Source organism: Ursus maritimus, unplaced genomic scaffold, assembly GCF_017311325.1.
Source record: "Ursus maritimus isolate PB19 unplaced genomic scaffold, ASM1731132v1 scaffold_22, whole genome shotgun sequence".
NCBI classification, from domain to species: Eukaryota; Metazoa; Chordata; class Mammalia; order Carnivora; family Ursidae; genus Ursus; species Ursus maritimus.
The window spans coordinates 27,408,247-27,431,217 of NW_024424675.1; the positions used below are offsets into that span (position 1 = coordinate 27,408,247).

Here is a 22,971-nt window from a genome sequence, read left to right on the forward strand (position 1 = left end):
GTCCCGGCAGAGTCAAAAAAAAAAAAAAAGAAGAAGAAGAAGGACTGACACAGCAAAGGTCCTGTGGAGAGAGAGGCCAAAAGTCAGGGAAGTAGCGTGTCTGTGAGGGCATAGCACTGAGGGAGGGGCAGAGACAGTGTTCCGGAAAGACTCATAGGACACCTGACTGGGTGCTTGGGGTGATATTTTAGACCAGGGATTGGCAAACAACAGCCCTCAGGGCAAATCCGGCCTGCCCCGTGTTCTTCTATGGCCCTTGGACGAAGAATGGCATTTACATTTTACATTTTTAAATGGTTGGGGAAAAAAATCAAAAGAATAACATGTCACGACATGTGAAAATTATATGAAATTCAGATGTCAGTGTCCATCAATAAAGTTTTATTGGAACACAGCCACACCCATTCATTTACAATCGTCTGTGGTTGCTTCCCTGCAATCACAGCAGAGCCGAGGGAGTGGGTGTGACAGAGACAGTATGAGCCACAAAGCCAAAGACAGTTGCCATCGGAGCCTTTACGGAAAACCCTCGCTGAGCCCTGGTAAGGCCCGGGGCATGCTGAGCCTCTGACCATCGCCCCTGTTCTCGCCCCTCAGCCTGCCAGCAAGGAGTGGCCGTGCTGCAGAAGGAGCTGGAGAAGATCAAGATTCCCGACTTCTCAGGAACCTTCAAGATCAAGCATCTCGGGAAAGGGAAATATAGCTTCTACAGGTGAGGCCTGTGGAGCTCAGTCCTTCGCGTACAGAACGTGTAATGTCCTGGGGCCACCAGGACCTAGACCACAAAGACCCAAACTCCTAAACTCAGGTTAAGATCCACAGACTAGTGCTGACACCACCGCAAGGGGAGATAATCCCCCAAACTGAGGGGGGCAGGGGCCACAGAAGGTGGTCACCGTGACTGCCAAGGCAGGGAGAACGTGTCGTGAACCCCCAGACTCTGTGCCAGGCCCCTCTAACAAGTAGGATTTTTGAGGAGGGGTGGGGGTTCAAGGACAGGAAGCCTAATCTAAAATGGCCCACGCCAGAATTTATTGACTCACATGTCTGAGAAGTCTCTGAAATAGTCTGGCTTCAGGTTCAGCTTGAGGCAAGCCCAAATGTCAGGGGGCCCTGTTTTTGCACTGCCACTTGTCAGCATCGCTCCCCTTGGGGAGGTCCAGTTCTCAGAGAGCGTGTCCCCTCGAAGATGCAAGATGGCCACCAGCCTTTCCTCGACCCAGAGAATCCTGTGGGTTCTTTTCCCTTGCAACTCAAGCAAAACCCCTAAGATTCCCTGTGATTGCCCCATCTTCGGTTATGTGCATGGCGTCCCTGAACCAATCGCTGTGGCCAGGGGACACCCCACACTAACGAGCTCGTGCCCAAGTCCAAGCTCCAACCCATGAACGTGGAGGTGAGGCCAACTTCCTTTGGAGCGACACAGAGTAGATGTGAGGGTGGGTTCCCCCAAAGTAAAAAGGCAGTTGTGTTACCACAAGAAGGGGGTGTGGGTGCTGGGCAGAAAACCCATGAATACCCTGTACAGAATTGTATACACGGCTCCATTCAACAGCTCTTCTTGAGCACTCACTATGTGGACACTGCAGCAGGCTTTGCTATAATAGTGAACCAGGAGGGACACATTCCAGCATTTTACAGAACTTGCAGCCCGTTGAGATCCCATGTATTATCCTCATGGGTCGTCACACTTCCTGCAAGATGGAGATTATTGTGCCCATGTTACAGATGAGAACACCGAGGCTCGGGATGATTAAGTGACATGCCCAGGGTCACACAATAGTACATTGAAGAGCAGGATTCGAATGCAGATTTGTCTGGCTTCAAAGCGAGTCCCCCAGGTACTCTGCCCAAGGCCCACAGAGTTTCCAAGGCTGCTCTCATAGCTTCTGGGTTCTCCTGGAATGGGTGCGATGCAGGGTTGGGGCTGGGGGTGAGTGTGCACTAACCATTTACTGAGTCCTTGTGTGGGCCCCCAGGAGGCTAACGGAGTGCTTCTTCTTCACAGCATGGTTATCCGTGGATTCCAGCTTCCCAGTTCCCAGATAAAACTAGCGCCCAGTAAGGGCCTCGATCTCTCCATGAGAAACGCCAACGTCAAGATCAGTGGAAAATGGAAGGCGCGAAAGAAATTCATGTGCGTTTCCAAGCCTGGGGTTTATTGAGTGTGTGGGTGAGCTCTTGGTGATACTGGAAGGGGAGAGAGCCAGGATCTCAGGAAGGCCCAATTTTGCCTTACCCCTCACCACTTGTCCCCACGGGGTTCCTGGGGGCATTTTTCACAGATGAAGTTTCAGCATAGCCTCGATTCCTAGCTGAGCATTTGTCCACATCCCAGTGCAAGACACCGTCAAGAGTTGGTACATGTGGCTTAGGACGGAAGGCTAAGTGGGACCTTTCATTCACCCCTTTTTCAGTTGGCTCTTGCTGTGTAACAAAGCACCCCAAACCCAGCCCCTGAAAACAACGGTCATCTATTATCACGATGTATCTAAGTGTCAGCTGGGGTTCCGCTGATCTGGGCGGGGCTCAGCTGAGGCCGCTCTGCTCCACGTGTATCTCTTCCTCCTCCTCCTTAGACCAGTGGGCTCCTCGGACCATATCCTTGGTGAGGGCAGGCCTGCAAACAGGGCAACTGGAAACACACACGTGTCCTTAAGGCCTAGACTCGGAACTGGCCTATGGTCAGTTCTACTTATATGCCATTGGCCAAAGTAAGTCACGCCGCCAAGCCCAAAGTCAAGAGCCTGGAAATGCACAAAGCTCACCCCAAGAGCCTGCATATTGGGTTTGCCGCACGGTGAGCCTGCCCCCTAGTGGTGGTGGCTCAGAATGACCGATCCTTTCAGCGGCTTCTTCGTGGGGGAGTCCAGGGGCAAAATGAAGGGAGGACAAGCCACCCTGGAGAGAGGGTCGTGAATCTGCCCTCCCGTACAAGGACTGCTGGGTCTGTCCCTTCCCCACAGTAAGAATCACTTAGCTCTTCACATGGGCTCTTTTGCAACTATCATTTCACTCACTGATGGCGAAAAAAATAACAAACTTCATCATATCAAAGGAGAGTTGACAAGATATATTTAGGTCCAGTGTCTTACCCAAACTCGTTTCATCCCTGAAGGAGGAGTTATTAACCCCATTTCATGAATGAGAACATTAATTAATTAAAGTCATCGACCCCCCAACCCCCAGCTTTTTAAGGGCAAAGCCAGTGTTTCACTGCTGGCCAGGGGTCTAGGTGAGGCAACTAGACCTCAGAGCAGTTACAGCACCCAAAGCCACTCGGCAAGGGCAGGGGCAGTGGATAAGAGCAGCGTTCTGCTGGGGGGGACACGGATCCACACTTTCCTCAGTGCTGTGTGACCTTGGACAGGCTGCCTCCCCTCTCTGAACGCTATCTCAAATAGCAAGCCCTACCCGCCAGCCCAGGCTTGCGGTTTGGATGGCAGTGGGGAAGAAAGTGCTTGCTCTAATTCTTTTGTGTGTGTTTCCCTTCAGCAAAACCAGCGGCAATTTTGACCTGAGTGTGGAGGGCGTCTCCAGCAGCACTCCAAGTGCCCCCTCCTTGCCAGGTCTCGTTCAGGGGCCTCAGATGTAGGGGAGGGACAGGGTCCGCAGACAGAGCAGACACTACCCCTGCCTCAAGGAGTCCCTCGTTCATCCAACCTTCATTCAACAGACTTTACTGAGCAAGTACGATGCCCCTGGCTCTGGGCTACCCACCGTACGTGCACTGAACGATGCAGTCCTCACCACCAATCCGTAGGCATTTATGCATCCACTCAACAAATGTCATCTGAGAGTCTGCCGTGCACCAGGCTCGATCTCGGGAAATCGCCGCGGCCAGTGAAAATTCATCAATAGCTAACATCAATAGCACACATTGCTGCATGCCAAGCGTTCTTTTAAGCTTGTGAATTGTCTCAACCAATCCACAGAATGTAGTCTAGTATTACCCCCATTTTCAGAGCAGAAAACCAAGGCAAAGAGAGAATAGGAAATGTCCTGAATTTGCAAACGTAGGGAGTATTGTAAAGGGATCCAGCCCAGAACTCTCTGGCCGCAGACTCTTAGCTGCACAGTCCCTGTTGTCTTGAAGCTTCCTGCCCAGTGAGCAAGATAAACATTAATCAAATCATTGCACTAGTGAATGGCTCAGAATGGCTCACAACGAATTACAAAAGGGTATAAGAACTAAGAAAAAGAGGTACAAAGTGCTACAAAGACACAGAACAGGAGGATCTGACCTCGTCCGGAGACTGGCTGGTTTTTCCTTGATGAAATGACATTTGAACTGAAATGAAAAGAATAAGTAGGAGGTAATTAGGTGGATGTTGGGGACAAGGGGGTGTTCTAAACAGCAAAACAGCATGTGCAAATGCCCTGTGGTGGGAGGCAGCACAGAACACAAGAGGATATGGCAGAACAGTGTGGCTGGAGTGCCAAGAGGGAGAGTAGTAAGGAGGAAAGAGGCTGAGACCGGTGGGGGTCCAGCTATGCACCAGTTGGGGAAATAAACTCATAAACAAGTCACTGCACCCAGAGGGCCAAGTATCTATGGGAGGGTGTGTGTGTGTGTGTGTGTGTGCATGTGTGTGCGTGTGTGTGGTTAAAGCCCAGGAACAAGGGTGTCTAGGCTATTTGGAAGAGGGAGGAAGGCTTCCCACACAAGGCGGGCTCCCGAATCCAGCCCTGGGACACTTGGGAAGCCTCATGCGTGTTTCCACATGTCAATCTCCAGGTGGCTGATCCAACTCTTCCACAAAAAAATAGAGTCTTCGATCCGGAAGACCATGAGCAGCAAGGTAAGACCGGCTCCGAGTGGGGGCGGGGGGGGGGGTCCCTCAGTGTATGCAGCACCGGATTCTTCTGCTCTGGCCCCGGAGAACTGGAAGTGGTCCTCACAGCTCTTTGAAACCACAGGTCCAACTTCAAAACCAGTCATGGGGGGTCCAGCAAGAGCCAAGGAAGGGTCCCAGCACACAGCCACAACACTCCCGCCCCACCCCTGCTCTTCCTCCCGCATTCCTCCCTGCAGGCAAACTGCCTTCTCCCACCTCTCCTGCCTCTGAAGCCTCTTTTCAAAGCCGTCTGGCCTCCTCCCCCATCCCTGCCACACCCCAGCCCCCTTCTGGGTGCTCGCCACCCTGAAGACGTGCAATTGAGGAAGGCGCTAGGCTGCAGTGCCAGCAAACTATTCCCTAGGGCTGGAACGGGTACCAACCAGCGTTCCCAGCGCTGCTCTCACCCTAAATCCACCCAGGCCAGCTTCTTCAGCTGAGAAAAGGGGCCATTCCTTGGGCTGGTTTTCTATGAATGAACCATTAGCTCCCAGGAATGCTCTGAGCCTGTCTCGTTGGCCAAATGAGTCAAGGGCAAGGGGGAGCCATTGAAGATTTTAGGCAAGGGGGTGACCTGGCCAGATCCGTGTTTTAGAGAAATTTCTGTGGCTGCCATCAGAATGCCTGGAGGAGACAAAAGATGGGGCAGGGTGTGTCAGGGAGACTGAGGAAGCTGGATGGTCTTCTGGATGGGAGCCTCTGCATTCCCGGGCAAAGGCACTGATGGTGGGGTAGGGAGACATCAGTCAGATCAGGTCATCAGTCTGAAGGCATTCTATCAAAGTCTTCAAACAAACAAACAACAAAACAATGCATGGTTGTCACGATGCATAATAACACAGTAGATTATAGAATGGGCTTTAGAGTCAGAATCTCTGGGTTTTAATTCTGGCTCCAGGGCCTAACTGGCTTTGTAACTTTGAGCAACTATCGGAACCTCAGTTTTGCCATCTGCAAAATGGCGACATTAATACCTCCGGCACAAAGCTGCTGGAAGGATTACTGAGGTGGTGCAGACAGTGTGCTCACCACCCCTCCCCCGCCACCTGGCTAACCCATGGTTCAACTGTCTTCGTAGTTAGGTCACAGTAAGTCAGGAATGTTAGCATTTAACACTGGAACTATTAAAACAGAGTGTTTCTTGGTAATACCATAAGAGTGGCCCCTCAAAAGCAGCCAAGCTAAAAAGTAAGACTGCACTACCGTCAGATAGTGATGGTGATGGGATGAAGGAGGAAGAGGGTGCTACATACATGGGGTGGGCTTGGCAGGACACCTAGAACTCTACAAGGATCCCAGCACTTAATCCATGCAAAATCCCTATGACGAGGGAGGGGGGATGTGCCGTGATTTCCCCCATTTTACGGATGAGTAAACTGAGGCAGAGAGGGGAAGTGATAGTACTGGGGTTCAAACCCAGGCCATTCCACCTTAGAGATGAAGCTCTTAATCATAATAAGACATTCTTTAGAAGATGTTACTGGCTTGAGTGGCTGGATGGAGGGATGGAGGGTTGAAGGGATGGGTGAAGGAGGTGCCAGGGTGTCTGTGATAGTATCAAGGGCTGGAAATGAAGAGGTGTGAGCTGGGCAGTGGGCTCCCCAGGATGCAGAGTGAAGAGTAGTTATCTGAGGGATGCATGGTGTGTCTGGGAGGGGTGGGGTGGGGAGGGCAGGTAGGATGGAACAAGGAGGGGCAGCAGCGGGAAGCCAGGCTCCAGGTTGTGGTGTGATTTGTTGTGGTTTGGAGCCATCTGGTGGCCCTCCTGGGTGAGTGGCCTTGGAGGGCAGTAGCCCAGGTGTTCAGCAGGGCCCCAGCTCCCAGATGTGCTGCCGGCCCCCCCCCCCGCACCCCCGAGGCCATCAGGCGGAGGCACAGGCTCCTAGAGGATGATATTCTTGGGGCGTGCAGAGTCACACATCTTGTGTGATAGAAACACTCCAGGAAACCAATTTTCTCCCTCCTACATTTCTGTCCTCCCTCCCTCCCTCTTACCTTCCCTCCCTCCCTCCCTCCTTCAAAGCAACATTCTAGGAAAGGAAAACATGTCAGCTTCCTTATTCCCGAAGGACAGTTTCCACTATGGGCAGCCTTCACTGATCACTTATTTGGCTCTCTGCAGATCTGCCAGGTAGTGACCAGTTCCGTGTCCTCCAAGCTGCAGTCTTATTTAAAGACACTGCGAGGTGAGCGCCGGTGAGATCAAGGTGGCTGGGATCAAGGGGGAGGGGAACAGGGAAAGAGGGACCGTGTGCTGGAGCCAGTGAGTTTCCCACACGGGCTGGGGCTGGGGTGGGAGTGGGTAGAACAGATTATTTGCAAATGGCAGTTGGCGTCAGATCCCTGCTGGGCCAGGCCCTTGGGGCAGGTGCTGGAGAGCAGTCCACCCGTGCAGGGACCCAACGACCAGATACTTCCAGCTCTGAGGCTGGACACGCACAGCTGGCTTGAGATCTGAGGCTGATCATTTCACCTCTCTGGGCCTCAGTTTTCATGCGCTTTAAAATGGGGGCAATTCTCTCTATCCCTAACTACTTGGTAAACTGTGATGAGCTGCAGTCGGTGGGGGGAGGACTCCCCCTGGCCAGCCCTTGCCACGTGCCACGCACCCGGCAGAACTATCTCCTCCTGGCTTCCCAACAGCCCATGGAGGTTGGTGCATTCTCCCCATTTTACCACCACGGAAACTGAGGCTCAGAAAGGAGCTGTGACTTCTCCAAGGTCACAAAGCCAGAGAGAAGCAGAAGCAGGATCCAGATTCGGGGTTTTCCTACTCCAGAGCCTATGCCCCGAACTGCTACCTGGGTTCCCTCCCTGTGGTGTGGGCTCAGCAGCGCGTGGTGTGAGCACATTTAAGATGCAGTCTGTCCTTCGGACACCCCCGGCCACCCCGCCGGGATCTGCAGTGGCCACGGTTTGGCCTCAGCAGGCAGGAAAATGATTTCGGTTGGAGTCCCAGCTCCATCAATCACCCGCTGAGCCGTCTTGGACAAGTTACATTTCTGAGCCTCATTTCGTCTCCTCTAACTCGGGAAAGGAAGGACTTAAGGAGGGACCGTATTTATTGAATTCTCATTGATGACTGCTGAGAAACACAGAAACCATTCGGGCCTGAGCCAGCCTGGGCTCAGCCTGGGGTACTATCACGGCGAGTAATAGGCCCTTCGGCTTTTGAGCCCTGACCATGTACAACGCATCTGTGGGGGTCACTAGTATTACCTCATTCTACAAATGACAAAAAGTGGCTTAGAGACATGAAAGGACTTGTCCAAGGTTATATAGAGTTCAATTCAATTCTCTGCTCCTTGACTGTATCTCTGGGCTGTTGGAGGAAGGGAAGGAGATGATGTCTGTTTATGTGGAGTGTGGGATCATTTCCGTCCCTCAGGGAGGGCTCCCTGGAGGAGGTGGGAATGGAACCCACACTGCAGTTCTTGATTCAACTTTGGCTGATGCCGATACTGCATCTCAGGCCCCAAAGATGCTGCTGTGCAAGCCAACTCATGGCCCATCTTCTTCCCCTCTAGTGACAACCAAAATAGATCAGGTCGCTGGGATCAATTACTCACTGGTGGCACCTCTGACAGCCATGGCTGACAGCCTGGATGGGCAGCTGAAGGTGAGACTTACCCCGAGGGACGTATATCCGCAGGCCTTTGTCTTGGACCCTCCCGGGGTTCCTCATCATCCTTATCTCCGCAGGCCTTTGTCTTGGACCCTCCCGGGATTCCTCATCATCCTTATCTCCGCGCCTTCTCCCTGCTCCAGTCACAATGGCCTCCCCACTACTCCTGAACCACCCTATGCATGCTCACCCCAGGGCCTTTGCATTTGCTCCTCCTCCTTCCAGAAACTCTCACCCAGATATTCACATAAGCTCTCCCTTCCTTCTTTCCAGTCTTTACTCAAATCCCCTCTCCCTGGAGAGACCTTCCCAGACCATACTCACCCAGTTTCCTCCTTTCCCTCCATACCCTGCTTTATTTTTCTTAGCATTACTTCTTACTAACACCCCCCCAACATGCGCACGCGTGCGCACACATATAAACACACACAGTCAGACGTCTGCCTCCCTCTGTGCTGAAAGAGGAGGGGCTCTGGCTGCTTTGTTCCTGACTCCTGGTGCAGCACCTGGCGCTCTGCTTGGTGTCTACTAGCTGCTCAGTAAATATTTTGATTGGATGGACGGATGGACGGATGAATGGATGGATAGATGCATGGAGCTTCACTTCATGCCACTTTCCCCTCACTCACCACCCTCCAGCCAGGCACACAGACCTTGGATTTCCTCAACACACCAAGGTCATTTCTGCTTTAGGGACTTTGTCCTATGCATTCCCTCCCCCTGAACTGCCTTCCCTCCCATGTCCCCCTCTACCCCACTGGCTTCTTATACTCCAGGTGGGTCTGTGCTTGGATGTGGCTCCCAGAGCATCTCTCCCTGCCCGCCCCAGCTGGAGTAGGTCCCACCCCTGAAGTCCCTCTGGATGTTCCTCGTTCTGTCCCTCCACAATTGGTGATTGGCTTGGTTGTTTCTTTTTTTTTTTTTTAAGATTTTATTTATTTATTTGACAGAGATAGAGACAGCCAGCGAGAGAGGGAACACAAGTAGGAGGAGTGGGAGAGGAAGAAGCAGGCTCATAGTGGAGGAGCCTGATGTGGGGCTCGATCCCAGAACGCCGGATCACGCCCTGAGCCGAAGGCAGACGCTTAACCGCTGTGCCAGCCAGGTGCCCCGGCTTGGTTGTTTCTGTTTACTTGTTTGTTCTAAGACACATTTGATGTAAAAAAGAAAATCTAGAAACTACAGAGGAGCAGAGAAATAAATAAGAAAGGAAGAAGGAAGGAAGGAGAGTGAGAGAGATTACCAAATATTACAACTCAGAGATACACACTATTGACACACAGATTAGATCTCCCCAACCCTGTCTCTACGAAGACACAGGAAATCACACACACACACACACACACACACGCATAAAAGAGGCAGAAACAAATACACATAAAACCCACATATATAGACATAGGAATAAATACACACATACATGCATTTACATGAGTTGTGTTACACGTACTGTCTCACAACTTTTCAAAACAGAACAGAGTAGGATGAACATCTTTCCATGAAAGGTCCTCCTGCAGCCCTTTTACTGGCTGTTGGGTCTTTCGGGGGACAGCTTGTGATAAGGTTCGTGGACAGTGCTGCCTTCTGGGACATTTGGGCTCTGTCCATCTATTCCACATATGTAACCAGAGCTGCCATGAACATCCTTGTATCTGGATCTCTGCCATCCTTGACTACTTCCTACAAGTGGCATTGCAGGACCAAATAGTATACTTCAAAAAAAATCTAAGTGATACAATGGAATAAAGGCTTAAAACGATACATAATTATTTTTAGTGAATGAGAATGTCCTGTTTACCGGCCCCTCCCAGGCTCCTGCGCAGAGGTAAGGGCTGTGAGCCATGGGGAGTGTTAACCTCCGGGCTCCCTGGTTTGAAGCATTCACACACACACAGGGGCAAACCCATCTGGTTTTGCTGGTGATCCGTTTGCATGAATAGATACACATCAGTCTTTCACCTGCTTTTCTCACCTAAAGATACGCATCAGAGTTGGCTCCTGGTTGACACATGGGTCCACTCACTATTTTTTTTTTTTTAAAGATTTTATTTATTTATTCGACAGAGATAGAGACAGCCAGCGAATGAGGGAACACAAGCAGGGGGAGTGGGAGAGGAAGAAGCGGGCTCATAGCGGAGGAGCCTGATGTGGGGCTCGATCCCATAACACCAGGATCACGCCCTGAGCCGAAGGCAGATGCTTAACCGCTGTGCCACCCAGGCGCCCCCCACTCACTATTTTTAAGAGTTGCATGATTTTCTGTAAGATGGGTATCATGGTTAATTTTTAATGATGAGAGGATTCAAAGGTACGAGAACCCACCACCCCGATTTAAGAAAGGTTACCATTGTGTCATATTTGCCTCTGATTTTTTTTTTAAATGAAACATTCTAAAAATAAATCGCTGAGGCCCCCTGGGGTCCCCTCTACCTCCCAGGGAATCGCACAGATATGATGCCAGCGTGTCTCCTTCTTACCTGCGTTTTTCAACTTTTACTACATATCTATGCCTGTCAATAATTCTTGCTTAGTATGTTTTATGTGCCTTTAAATTTTACATAAATGGTATTCTACCATATGTATCCATCTACAATTTGCTTTTTTATAACTCAACATTGTTTTTTTCTAGCGAGATAAATGATCTGCTTTTGCGTGTGTTGCCAAATTGCTCTTTGGAAACTTATTAAACGTATATTCCCCAGCAGCATAGGAAACACTCTTATCCCAAACTGGATAGCGTGAGTTTGAAATACACGTGCTCTTAAAACAGTTCACCACTCTCTTTAAAATTTTGCTAATTTGACAGATGAAAACAAACAGAATCTCATTGTTCTTTTGGTAGAATTTCTGTGCTCACTGGCAAGGCTGAAGCTGAGCCAATGGAGCAATTGGGGGTGTACCAAGTGATTGGTGGTGTTGCCCAAGTGACCTTGGGCAAGTCACTTCACCTCCCTGCGCCTCAGTGTCCTCTCCGGCCAAAATGAGCGTCGTCACACCTGCCTCGCGGGATTGGCAAGAAAAGCCCCTAGAAACTAGCCCCGAGGAGGCATACGGTCAGGGCTTCCTCCTCTGTGAGCGCGCACGATTGGTCTCCGCGACCCATTTTCTCCTGGAATGAAGACGTTGAGTTGTAATTCCTGAAGGAAGCCCAGGCTCACTCTGTCTCCTCTGCCCCCAGGGAGAGTTTTACAATGTGGCTCAGCCCAGCCCTGCTCCCTTCGGCCCGCCGGCACTGGCCTTTCCCCCCGACCACGAGCGCATGGTGTACCTGGGCTTCTCCGACTACTTCTTCAACACAGCGGGGCTCGTGTACCAACAGGCGGGGGTCCTACACCTGACTGTCACGGACGACATGGTAAGGCCAGGCTGGGGTGGTTGCGGGGTGAGCGTGGGGCTCAGAGCCCAGCAGGCAGTCTGGACTTGGAGGGGAGGGCGGGATCGTAGTCCAGCCTCTAGAGGCGACCAGACCTGAGTTGGAATATCGACCCCCTCTTTTGTAGCTGGGTGACCTTGGGCCAGGCATTCAGCCTCTCAGAACCTGTTTCCTCACCCGAGGCTGTGAGGGGGTGGAATGAGGTGTGAATGTACGAGAAGCACTCAGCACACTCCGAGCAGGTGGGAAGTCCTCGATGAGGGACAAAAGTTACGGCCGACACTGCCCGAGCACTTGCCCTAACCCAGTCGGAGCCTCACGTCGCCATTATCATCATCATCAGTGTCTTTATCGATATGGTCGTGGCTGAGTCCTGCGCTGGGCCTCAGTTTACCCATCTGTAAAATGAGGACCGTGACCATCTTCTCCAGAGTCCACGTGCAGCCTGGTCACCAACCACGTGGAGTTCCTCCCACGCCGCGCCTGGAAGAGGTGCCGGGTTCCCCTTCTCTGTAGGGACACCAAAGGGATGCTGAGCCCCATGTGTCCCCTGGAAATAAACAAAGACCACCAGAGTGAGAACCCCTCAGGGCAAGAGAGTCAGCCGCCTGCACTTGCATTTGGCAGAGACGAATGCAGGCGGAGGAGGGGGAGCTTGGTGGCTTTATACCTTCACAGCCATGCTCCTGTGGAGGCTTTGGGCACGGGCAAGCTGGACGCGAGCTATTAGAAGCCGGACATCCTACGTGATTGGTTTGAAGAGCGTACTGGAGCTGGCAGTCACTGATCGGCAGTCACTGATCGTATCCTGACTGTGCCGGGCTGATGGCTGCAGAAACTGGGGGTCAGCGCAGTTGCCATGGAGGGACTGGCCCTGTCTGTTTGTGTATTCAGTCTCTCACCCCTCATATGGAATCTGCCCCCCCAATCTATAACATAATCCCCCATGATCCTTTTCTCTTCTTCCCTTGCTGCAGATACCAAAGGGATCCAAATTCCGACTGACGACCACGTTTCTTGGAGCCCTTATACCCCAGGTAAGAAAGAGGCTGCTCCCCTTTTGTCGGCTCCTGAGGCAGCCTGGGGGTGCCGGGGAGGACTGAGCCCTGCTGGGTGGCCTGAGGAGAGCCCCCCTTCCAGATCCAGAGGCAATCCAGCTTGAGAGTGGAAACACCCTTGTGTAATCCCTCCTCCATGCGCAGAGAGGCTCCAGGCACCCAGGCTGACCAGGCGTGAGGGCAGACGCTGGGGCTCATCCACTCAACAGATATCTATCGAGTGCTCACGATGTGGCCAGGGCTCTGCTCTCGGCATCTAGCAAAGCAGACCGTATCCCTGCCCTCCCGGAGCCCCAGTCCAGTGAAGAGAGACAATTATCCTTCAGGCACCCAAAACCATTAAAATGAAGGTGCACCCCATGATGCATGAGGCCAGCGGATGGGTGAGCGTCGGTCTCAGTCTACTCGGGCTGCCGTGACAAAGTGTCAGAGGCCAGGGGGGCCCCACAACAGGAATGTATTTCTCATGGTTCTGGGAGCTGAAAGGTCCAAGGTCAAGGTACCTGCAAATTTGGGTTCGAGTGAGGGCCTCTTACTGGTTATTAGATGGCTACCTTCTTGCTGCGTCCTCACATGGCCATTCCTCTGAGCTCATACAGAGAGCAAGCACGCTCTGGTGTCTCCTTATGAGGACATCGATCCTATTGGATCAGGGCCCCACCCCACAATCTCGTTTCCTTAATGACTTCCTCAGGGCTTGTCTGCACCTACCGCTGTGCTGGGGGTGAGAGCTTCAATACATGAGTCTGGGGACACAAACATTCAGTCCATAACAGCCTCTCCCGTGGTGGCACTTCCAGAAGTTTCTATATGGGGAGTACTGGTGTGGGGAGGCGTGACTGGTAGAGCAATCAGGGGAATTCTCTTGGAGCTTTATGGCCTAATAGTCACATTGTTTTTCTGAGACCGTGAGTTTACCTGGGGGAGAACTGGAGGCTAGAAGAGATGGGGTTGTCACCAAAGTTCCCCCAGGAGGCCACCACTGCTCTGAGAAGTGGTGACATTTGAGCTGGCCCCTGAAGGAAGGGGGAGAGCCAAGCTGGGAAAGAATGGGGGGAGAAGCATTCAGCAAGAGGAACAGAGAGGGCAAAGGGTTTCAGACAGGAACAGAGTGGGTCCTATATTTGAGGAACAGAAACGAGTCCCACGTGGCTGGAGCTGGAGAGCAAGGGGTAGAGGCCTGCTGGGGGACGGGGGGGGGGGATAGGTGGCAGGCACCCCGTCCCAGAGCATGCAGTCCTTACGATTTAGTCAAAAAGCAAGGGGAATACATTGGAAGTGTTCATGCGGGGTCAAGACAAGGTGGGATCTAGAAACAGTTGAATAAAACTGTCACTTTGTTGGTTGTCCCCACTGGGGGCTGCAGGTGGCCAAGATGTTCCCCAACATGACGGTACAGCTCAACATCTGGGCCTCGTCCCCGCCACACCTCACCATGCTCCCCACCGGCCTCGTCTTCACCCCTGCCCTGGAGACCCAGGCCTTTGCTGTGCTCCCGAACTCCTCCTTGGCTCCCCTCTTCGTGCTTCACCTGGTAAGCTGTTCCCAGGCATGGGCAGATGAGGGCACTGCCCTGGAGCTGGGGGACCAGGGTGAGTTCTGTCCAGCTGCAGAGGCTCCGGGGCCCGAGACCAGAGCCCCTGTACTAACCGCTTCTGGATTCTGTTCCTGGAGTCAGTTCTTCCCTCCACCCCTGGCTTGAAATACGTGTACTGTTCCAGGTTCATCCACTCCTATCTTTGGTCATTTAATTACGCATTTGCGAATTTGTTCATTCATTCAATTATTTATTAGGTTGCTAACTTGAAATATGCTAGACCTGTTCCGGTTCGTGCACACATTAATTTATTCCATTATTCATTTATTCATTTACTTATACCTTCGTTCAATTAATCATTCATTTGTATATTTGTTCACTCATTCATCACGTATTCATTTAGGCATAGCTTTGTTTACGCCTCCTTCGCTTATTCAAGTTTTTGGTCCACTGCTGATGTTCGCATTCATTCATCTGCTCACTGGGTCACTCTGTGAACGTTTGGTGGCGCCCCCTGCGGCCGCGGAGGTGATGGCCAGACTCTCTCCCCACCAGGGGGCGCTCACAGGCCTCGGGCCGTTCCTCCCTCTTTTGAGCTGAGACCCATTTTCCCCACTTTGCCAATTTAAATGGGTTCTGAGGGGTCTGCCCGGGATCATGCAGACAGTGGGCGGGAAAGCGCAGGTGGGGAGCTCAGTTTTCTGGCTCAGTGAATATTGGCTGAATGAATGGCTTGAGAATAGGGCTGTCCTGGGCCCTGAGGTCAGTCTCCCCGGACCCGTGCAGGTGGCTGGGAATCCGAAATGGTCCCTAGGGCAGTGGGAGAGAATGGTAATTGGTGGGCAGCCCAGGACTCACCAGCAAGCACTAAGCAAAGGACGAGCCCCCCTCCTTGGGTACCGTGCGGGCTCCTCTACCAAGCCTTTGTGAAGCTGACCCTCCGTCTCGGAGACCTCGCCAAGACCTCGCCCCCCACCCCCCCCCGGGGGATTTCACTCTTTGGATGGCTGCTTTGCAGAGCACGAACGTTTCCGTGGAGGTCGGCGCCACGTCTGACAGGCTTGTCGGAAAGCTCAGGTTGGACAGGTAAGCGGCCGCCCATCCGCTCTTGGTGCCCACAGGCCAGCAATGGCCCTGCAACACGCCAAGCTCCGTGTCATTGCTCTCGTGTTCATCCATCACATTTAAGCCTCAGACGGTGCTCGGTGGCACTCTGAGCCCTGTTCTGCAGACAGTATATCCGATGCTCAGAGATGAAGTGGCCCGCCCAAGGTCATACACTGTAGGTGACCGGTCATTGTGGTTTGCCTGTGGTCCCCCAGTGTTAGCACTGAAGGTCCTGCACCCAGGGACGCCCCTCGGTCCTGGGCAGACACATGGCTGCGCGGGGCCAGCAGGTGAAGTTTCGCACAGAACTTCAGCAGCACCCAGCCACCCCTGTCCCTGGCCTGCCTTAGCACGTGGAGAACTCCCATCCGTTTCTTCCCAGCCCATCCATGGGCCGTGGTCAGCTGCCTCCTGCTGGGAGAGCCCCGACAGGCGCAGCTGTGGTTAGGCTTGCGGGCTCCGGTGTGGAGGCCACCTGCATGGGGGGCCGAGCTCCCCTTGGCCCACACTCTACTCAGCAAACGTCCATTGCCCTGGCTACGAAAGAAGCCCGATACCGTAACCGAAACAAAGAAGCCCAATAGTTGTTCCTTGCCCAGAGCGCGGTAGTGAGGATGAAATGAGGTATTCACATGTGTGGAAGTGTGGAGAACACAAGGAATGTAGGTGCTCGACAAGCAAGAGCAAGGGTGGGACACACAGAAAAGAGAAAGCCAGCAATGGGGGGAGAGACCGGGAAAGTCAGAGACACATGGGGAGACTCTCAGAGAGAGGGAGACGCAAAGGATTCACATGCGTGGAAGTGTGGAGAACACAAGGAATGTAGGTGCTGACAAGCAAGAGCAAGGGTGGGACACGCAGAAAAGAGAAAGCCAGCAATGGGGGGAGAGACCGGGAAAGTCAGAGACACATGGGGAGACTCTCAGAGAGAGGGAGACGCAAAGGGAGGGAAGGAGGGAGGGGAGACAGAAAGAGAGTGAGACCAAGAGAGACAGACTGACAGATGGAGAGGCAGACACAGAAAGGGGAGAGAGAGGGAAGCACACACACACACACACACACAGGAGCAGGAAGGGAGACCCTCGCAGAGTCGACGCAATGACCCCAACGGTGAGACCTGCTGTCTGCCTCTTAATCGCGCTCACGCTGTGTAAATTGAGTCTTGACCTACATTCCTGCCCATTTCCGCCTTCTCTGGAGCACAGAGCTGTCCTTCTTAACCTTGAGACTGGCTCCTGAGGTTTACACGCTGCTTATTTCTCCCGGCATCATTCTGACAAGTGTTACTGCTTCGGATACATGTGGATTTAATTTTCCTTGAACACCCATGAGCCTCTCAAGTAGAGGAGTCAGAGAGGATACAGCTGGGTGAGGGCTGAGCAGATGCTCCAGTGAGCAGTGGTGGGGTGTGAGAGGCCACAGGGCAGGAGTCCTGGGGCTCCCACCTCTTGATTAACAAGGGTGAGCTTTCAAGCTTTGAAGGGTATTGGAGACAAGAGCTCAGACATCAGGAGATCTGTTGAAGTTCTTCACTAAATTGTTCATTGTGTGACCTTGGGTGAGTTATCTGACCTCTCTGAGCGTCGGTTTCCTTGTCTGTAAAATGTGAGTGATGGCCCTTGCCTCTGGTGGTGTCATGGAATTTCCATGGGGTAAAGCACACAAGTGAATGATAGGGGTCAATAAGTAGCCATTTATTTCCCCCTTTTTCTTAGATCACTGTTAAAATGCCATAAAGACTGCAAAGAGGGGATAGTTTATTGGCTCTGGTAATTGAAAAGTCTAAGGGTTTCAGGCAAGGGTGGATCCAGGTGCTCAAATGATATCCTTAGGATTCTGACTCTCTCCATTTCTTGGTTCTACTATCCCCTATGCTGGCTTCATTTCTCAGCAGGCTGTCACCAAGTGGTGACAAAAATGGTCACCAGCAGCTCGCTAGTTTTCCTGGAGAAAAGAGAACGTCTCATTCCCAATATTTGCAGGAGAAGTCCTGGGGCCAACTCTCATTGGACCAGCAGGGGTCACGGGTCCATCCTTCCAACAATCACTGTGTTAGGGGAGGTGGACTCTGCCCTTTGGCCAGCCTACCCCAGAGCTCAGCACTAACAATGTAGGGAATGGGTGATGCCCCCAAAGGAACAATTAGGGGGCTCTGACCAGAGGAAGGGGAATGGATACTGGCTGGGAAAACCAGGCAGCATCCACCAGAGAGGGCCCCTTTTCCCTAGCAACCGGGCTCTAACGCAGGTCAGGTAAATGGTGATCTCAGCTTCCTCCTCCCCTCTCACAGGCTTCTCCTAGAACTGAAGCACTCAGACGTCGGCCCCTTCTCGGTGAGTCTGAGGCCCTTGGTGGCTCCCACCTTCCCCCTGATCTTGAGATAACCCTTCTCAGGGCCACAGAGGCTCCTGGCATCATTTCCGGAGGCCACCTGTCCATTTGCGTATAATTTGCGTGTGAAGTAACGGTCAGAGGAACTTTGTGGACCCACAGACCTAAGCTGGAATCACTGCTCCATGCTACTAACTATGGCCTTGGGCAAGTCACTTCCCCTCTCTGAACCTCAAACCTTCCCCCAAATCAGGGATAATCCTTTCTACCTGCATGAAAAACAAAATGAGGGTGGGGTAGCAAGTGATGGGGAGGGTTGAAGGTTAGACCATGGGATCAGGGACAGCCTCTCCGAGGAGGTGATATCTGGGCTGAAAGAGCCAGCGAGGTGGAGATCTGTGGCAGGCAGAGGGAAGCCGGAGCAAGGCCATGTGGTGAGGAAAAGTTTCAGCATGTTCCGGGAAGGGAGGGAAGCAGGTGTGGCTGGAGCAGAGTAACTGGGGGTGGAGGCGTAGGAGGAGATGTGGCTGGAGAGGCAGGTGGGGCTAGCTCATGCTGGCCTTCTGGCCGAGGGTAGATGGTGATCAAAGGGCAGTGAGAAGCTGGTGAGCCTTTCCCCACAGGGGGTGACATGATCTGATTTACGCCTTTATAAAAGATGCCCCTGACTGGGGTGAGGGGAAGAGATTTCGGGAGACAAGAGTCAGACCATGTGGATGAGTGGGGCGGTGGGCACATTTGTCTAGGAAGAAGGAGAAAGATGGCGGATGGGAGACATATTTTGGAAGTGGAATTAGATGGAGCTTGGTGAGAGCTGTGATATATGTGGTGGGGGTGATGAAGAATGACTCTTAGATTTTTGGCTTGAACAGCTGGGTGAATGGCAGAGCCAACGTGGAGGTGGAGAAGGGCAGGTGGGAGGGAGGAGAGCAAGTCTCTTGCCAGCCCAGTAGATGATTCCATACCGGGAATCACTGACCATGACTAAGTGGACCCCCCCTGCCTCCCTCCTAAGCCCCCCCTTTCCTTGGGCCACTGGAGTTGCCCAAGTAAATAGCAGCTCAGTGCTCTTCACCAGCCACCGTGAATGAGCGTTGCCCTTGTGATAACTGCTAGAAACCACAGTGTGCTGATTCTGTCCACGGTGTCTTATTACACATGGCCCAAATCTCCCAGGCGGCCCCTTGTTGAACCCCTGGAGAGCATTTCCTTAGATCTCTGAAATGTCTCCCAAAAATCCCCACCAAGTGGGTGCCTTGTAAGCCACCCGGCCCCAAAGTTGGACCATTCCAACATTCCCTCCAAATTGGATGGCAATCCAGCCAGCCCTTTCCATCCGATAAGACTACCACAAACAGAAGGACCCAAACAACCTCATTGCCCTTTCGTGGATTTCCGGTGCCAGAGCTCTTACGGTGGCCTGACTCAGCGGTAACTACCTTCCGCTTCTGCAGAACACACAAATTTAAAGTTCTCAGATTCACAGAAAGAAGGGCACCACACTTTATGAGCCCAGGGATGTACAGCCTGGGGAAGGAAACTCCGTTGTTCCAGGAAAAAAATAATGTACATATTCACAAGTTGCAAATGTCACCAGGCAATCATCTTGAGGACTCTGCATTACGTTGAATATTTTTTTACTATTGCGGAAGTGAAACATCTACATTATAGAATAATCAGAACCTACGGATTTGAAACCAAAGAGAATAAAAGCCATTCCTCTTTTTACCACTTAGTTAATCATTTGGAGTATATCCTTCCTGACCTTTTGCTATGCATATGCAATAGGACGGTGGAATTATGTGGTTTCCATAGCCTGCTTTTCCTCACTCAAAAATATATCATGAATATCTCCGTGTGGGTAATTAAGTTCCTACAATGTTATTCTTAACAGTTGCATCGTATTTCCCGGAATCAAAGCGCCACCAGGTCCCCCAGATAAACCCCCAATTGTTAGACATGTAGGTTGCTGTGAATTTACTGTTTTGGTTGAATTTATGGCTCTGGTGAGCGTCCTTGCATCTTAGTTTTTGTCTGCACCCTACCTCATTTCCTCAGGGTGAACGCCTTACAGGCGTATTTCCCAGCCCACCAGGCACACATTTCTTTTTTTTTTGAGAGAGAGAGAGAAAAAGCAGGGGGAGGGGCAGAGGGACAAGCAGACTCCCGTCTGAGCGTGGAGCTCGATGTGGGGCTCGCCGTGGAGCTCGATCCCAAGGACCCTGAGATCATGACCTGAGCTGAAGTCAGATGCTTAACCAACTGAGCCACCCAGGCGCCCCCGGCACACACATTTTTAAGGCTTTTGCTGAACAGAGCCGAACAGAACCTCAGGAAGGTTGAACCCGTTTGTCCCGCAGCCTGCAGTGTCTGGGACCATGCATTTTCTCATTCCAAGGTTTTCATGTTTAAATACTCTGATGACCTTCCCTTCCTCTGCCTAATACCTTCGATCTAGAACATACTCTACCTCGGGAAACTTGAGAGCAAAAGAGATCGCTTGGGTGCCCTGATTGGGCTGCAGAATTTCCCCATCATTCCCTGTGTCCCTCATTCAGCAGTTTTCCCAACTTTGAGGTTGCCCTGAGGGGAGGGAGGTTGGCGGAGGACGCCCGACGATACCCAGGTGCCCTGACGTGGGTCCCATCCTCCTGATTTCCAGGTCGAGGTGCTGCAGGCTATCATGAATTATGTTCTGCCCACAATTGCGATTCCCAAGATTAACGGTAAGGAGCTTTGGAGAAATGAGCCAGTTTTAGTCCTAGGGGAGGCGGGTGGTGTTCAGTCCTAGAGTCACCTAATACCTGGTCCAAGTTATGGAGGCCGGAAGGTGGTTACGTCAAACGAGCCTCCAATGGCATCTGACCCAGAAAAGGGATGGAGAAAAGGGGACGCCCGCAGGTTGAACTCCTATTATATGCCCACCTATTATCCCCTCCAGTCTTTAAGACAGCCCCAGGACATGAGGGTTTTCAGGGGAGGAAATGGGAGATCCGAGAAGTCAGGTGGCTTGTTGTAGGTCACAGAGAACATGAGAGGTGAAGCCGGGACCCAGAGCCCTCAGCCTTTTTCCACCTCTGAGAGAAGCGCCAGGGAAGAAGGGCTAAGCTCGGCTCCCAGCTTCCGCTCACCACCTTACCTTTGACAAGCCAGGCACCAGGATAGTTAGAAATTATAACTCAAGACCACAAATGATTCTCGAGACTCCGACTTCTTTTCCTACCTTAACAGATGTAACTTCATAAGGACCCGGGAGAATAGGTTTGAGTTTAGAATTCTCTGGAGTTCCACGTCGGAATATGGTGGCCTGGGGGGAGCTGGCCCCTGGCTACTGCCCATCTCTGGGGTTTCATCCTAAACCCTGAGGGGCTTCGTGTGCACGCCAGTAGCTACCCCCAGTCCCATGCCTCGGGCTGTCTACCCCCCTCTGCAAGCAGCCACCCCCTGCCCGGGAACACCAGCACTGCCGTCACCCTCAGGAGGGTGGTCCTGGGGAAGAGGCCTGCATGGGTCCTGAATGTGGGCTTGGGGCTGATGGGGCGGGAAGGCCAGGCTCGCAGGTCCCTGGAGCGTGGCAAAAAGTCAGAGTCTCCAGGACAGCCTGCTCTTCAAGCCTGCGAGTACCTGCTGAGCCCTACCCAGAGCCAGGCACTCGGGTTCAGGGAGGCCACCCCCCCCCCCGCCCCACTCTCTGGGGCTGGCCTCCACCTTCCCTCCCTTCATGCTGACCTCGTGCTCCGTTACAGAGCGGCTGCAGAAAGGCTTCCCTCTCCCGCTGCCCGCCAACGTCCAGCTCTTCAACCTGGTGCTTCAGTCCCACCAGGTAGGTCCAAAGGTCCCCTTCGCCCACTGTCCCTCAACAACAGCAAGCGGTTGCCAGAAAGCTTCCCATGGGCAAGCCCCGTATCAAGCACTCTTTACCCTCACAGCACCCTGCAAGGTGGGGGGCTCTTAACGAACAGGGAAGAAAGAGTCAGGCTCAGAAAAGCCACACAGCTCTTCAGGGAAGTCCAAATTCACAGCCAGTCCCTGCTTTGAACCATTGGCTTTGAAACATTCCACACTCTGCTCGGGGAAAAATGGAAGTCCCTCGGCGGCCACAGCCTCTTTTATAAGTGAATGCCTTTACATACTTGACAAATATGTGTGACATGCCTCCTTAGGCCCCCATAAGTGGGGACTTATGTCCCAAACGACCTCCTCTTGCCTGTCCCCCAGCCAGACCCACAACAGCATCTGAGACTAGTTAGGAATGCTTTCTTCCCCTGGCTCGGAAGCTTCCCTTTCCTGGTTTTCCAGCCACCTCTCACTGGGTCAATGGAGTCTTCTTTACTGCTTCTCCCCCACCCCCCACCTCCTCCTTCCTCCTCCTCCCTCCCTTGTTCCTCCTCCTCCTCCTCCTTCCCCCTTCCTCCCCATACCGGCAGAAGTTCTCCAGGGTTCCTGCCCAGGCCTCTGTCCTCCTGACTGTCAGCTTTCCCTGCTGGCTTTCATCAACTCAGGCTAACAGCCACCTTTGTGCCACCCAGAGACGAGCTGTGCTTCCAGTTTTTTCTATGTTCCCTCCACCCTGAGGCCCCTTAAGCCCTGTGTGTCCCAACAAAACTGGTAACTGGGCCACGAAGCTGCCACCCACTATCACATTCCTTACCTTGCTCAGTGGCTCTCCTGCGAACCTCGTGGCCCTGGTGGGAAGCGGCCACGTCACCCAGATTCCCTGCTCTCCCTCAGCCCCAATATCCAGTCAGCCAGCCCCCAGGTCTTCAGACCAGGTTATGACCCAGGCTAGAACCATAGACTAGCCGAGAAAGCACACACACACACACACACACACACGGCCCCCGGGTCCCCCACATTTTGCCAATTTTGTCCTTAACAAAAAAAATGACCCCATGGCACAATGTAATTTCTTCATTTCTGAAAATTCTGAGTGAAGGGCAGGAAGGAGCAAAGAAAAGTGGTTTCGCAGCCTTCATGGGAACAGGGCTCCCTTGAGCTGCCACGAGGCAGGGATGACAAATGAAGGCATATCCTGGGGCTGTGGCCTCCACGTCTGTCCAGGAGGGGAACAGCTACCGGGGTGGCTGCTGTCGGCCTCACAG

General features: G+C 52.6%; 1 protein-coding gene across 1 annotated transcript in view; it reads left to right on the forward strand.

The window, feature by feature from the left end:
• BPI (bactericidal permeability increasing protein) overlaps positions 1–22,971 on the forward strand; it is a 25,434-nt gene that overhangs the window by 2,194 nt on the left and 269 nt on the right. The window contains exons 2-14 of the mRNA XM_008698108.2: positions 598–712; positions 2,009–2,137; positions 3,496–3,582; positions 4,670–4,802; positions 6,961–7,024; positions 8,366–8,457; positions 11,642–11,818; positions 12,814–12,873; positions 14,261–14,428; positions 15,450–15,517; positions 17,829–17,871; positions 20,532–20,595; positions 21,616–21,692. Coding sequence (XP_008696330.2) covers positions 598–712; positions 2,009–2,137; positions 3,496–3,582; positions 4,670–4,802; positions 6,961–7,024; positions 8,366–8,457; positions 11,642–11,818; positions 12,814–12,873; positions 14,261–14,428; positions 15,450–15,517; positions 17,829–17,871; positions 20,532–20,595; positions 21,616–21,692 — 1,277 coding nt within the window. The remainder of the gene's footprint in view (positions 1–597; positions 713–2,008; positions 2,138–3,495; positions 3,583–4,669; positions 4,803–6,960; positions 7,025–8,365; positions 8,458–11,641; positions 11,819–12,813; positions 12,874–14,260; positions 14,429–15,449; positions 15,518–17,828; positions 17,872–20,531; positions 20,596–21,615; positions 21,693–22,971) is intronic.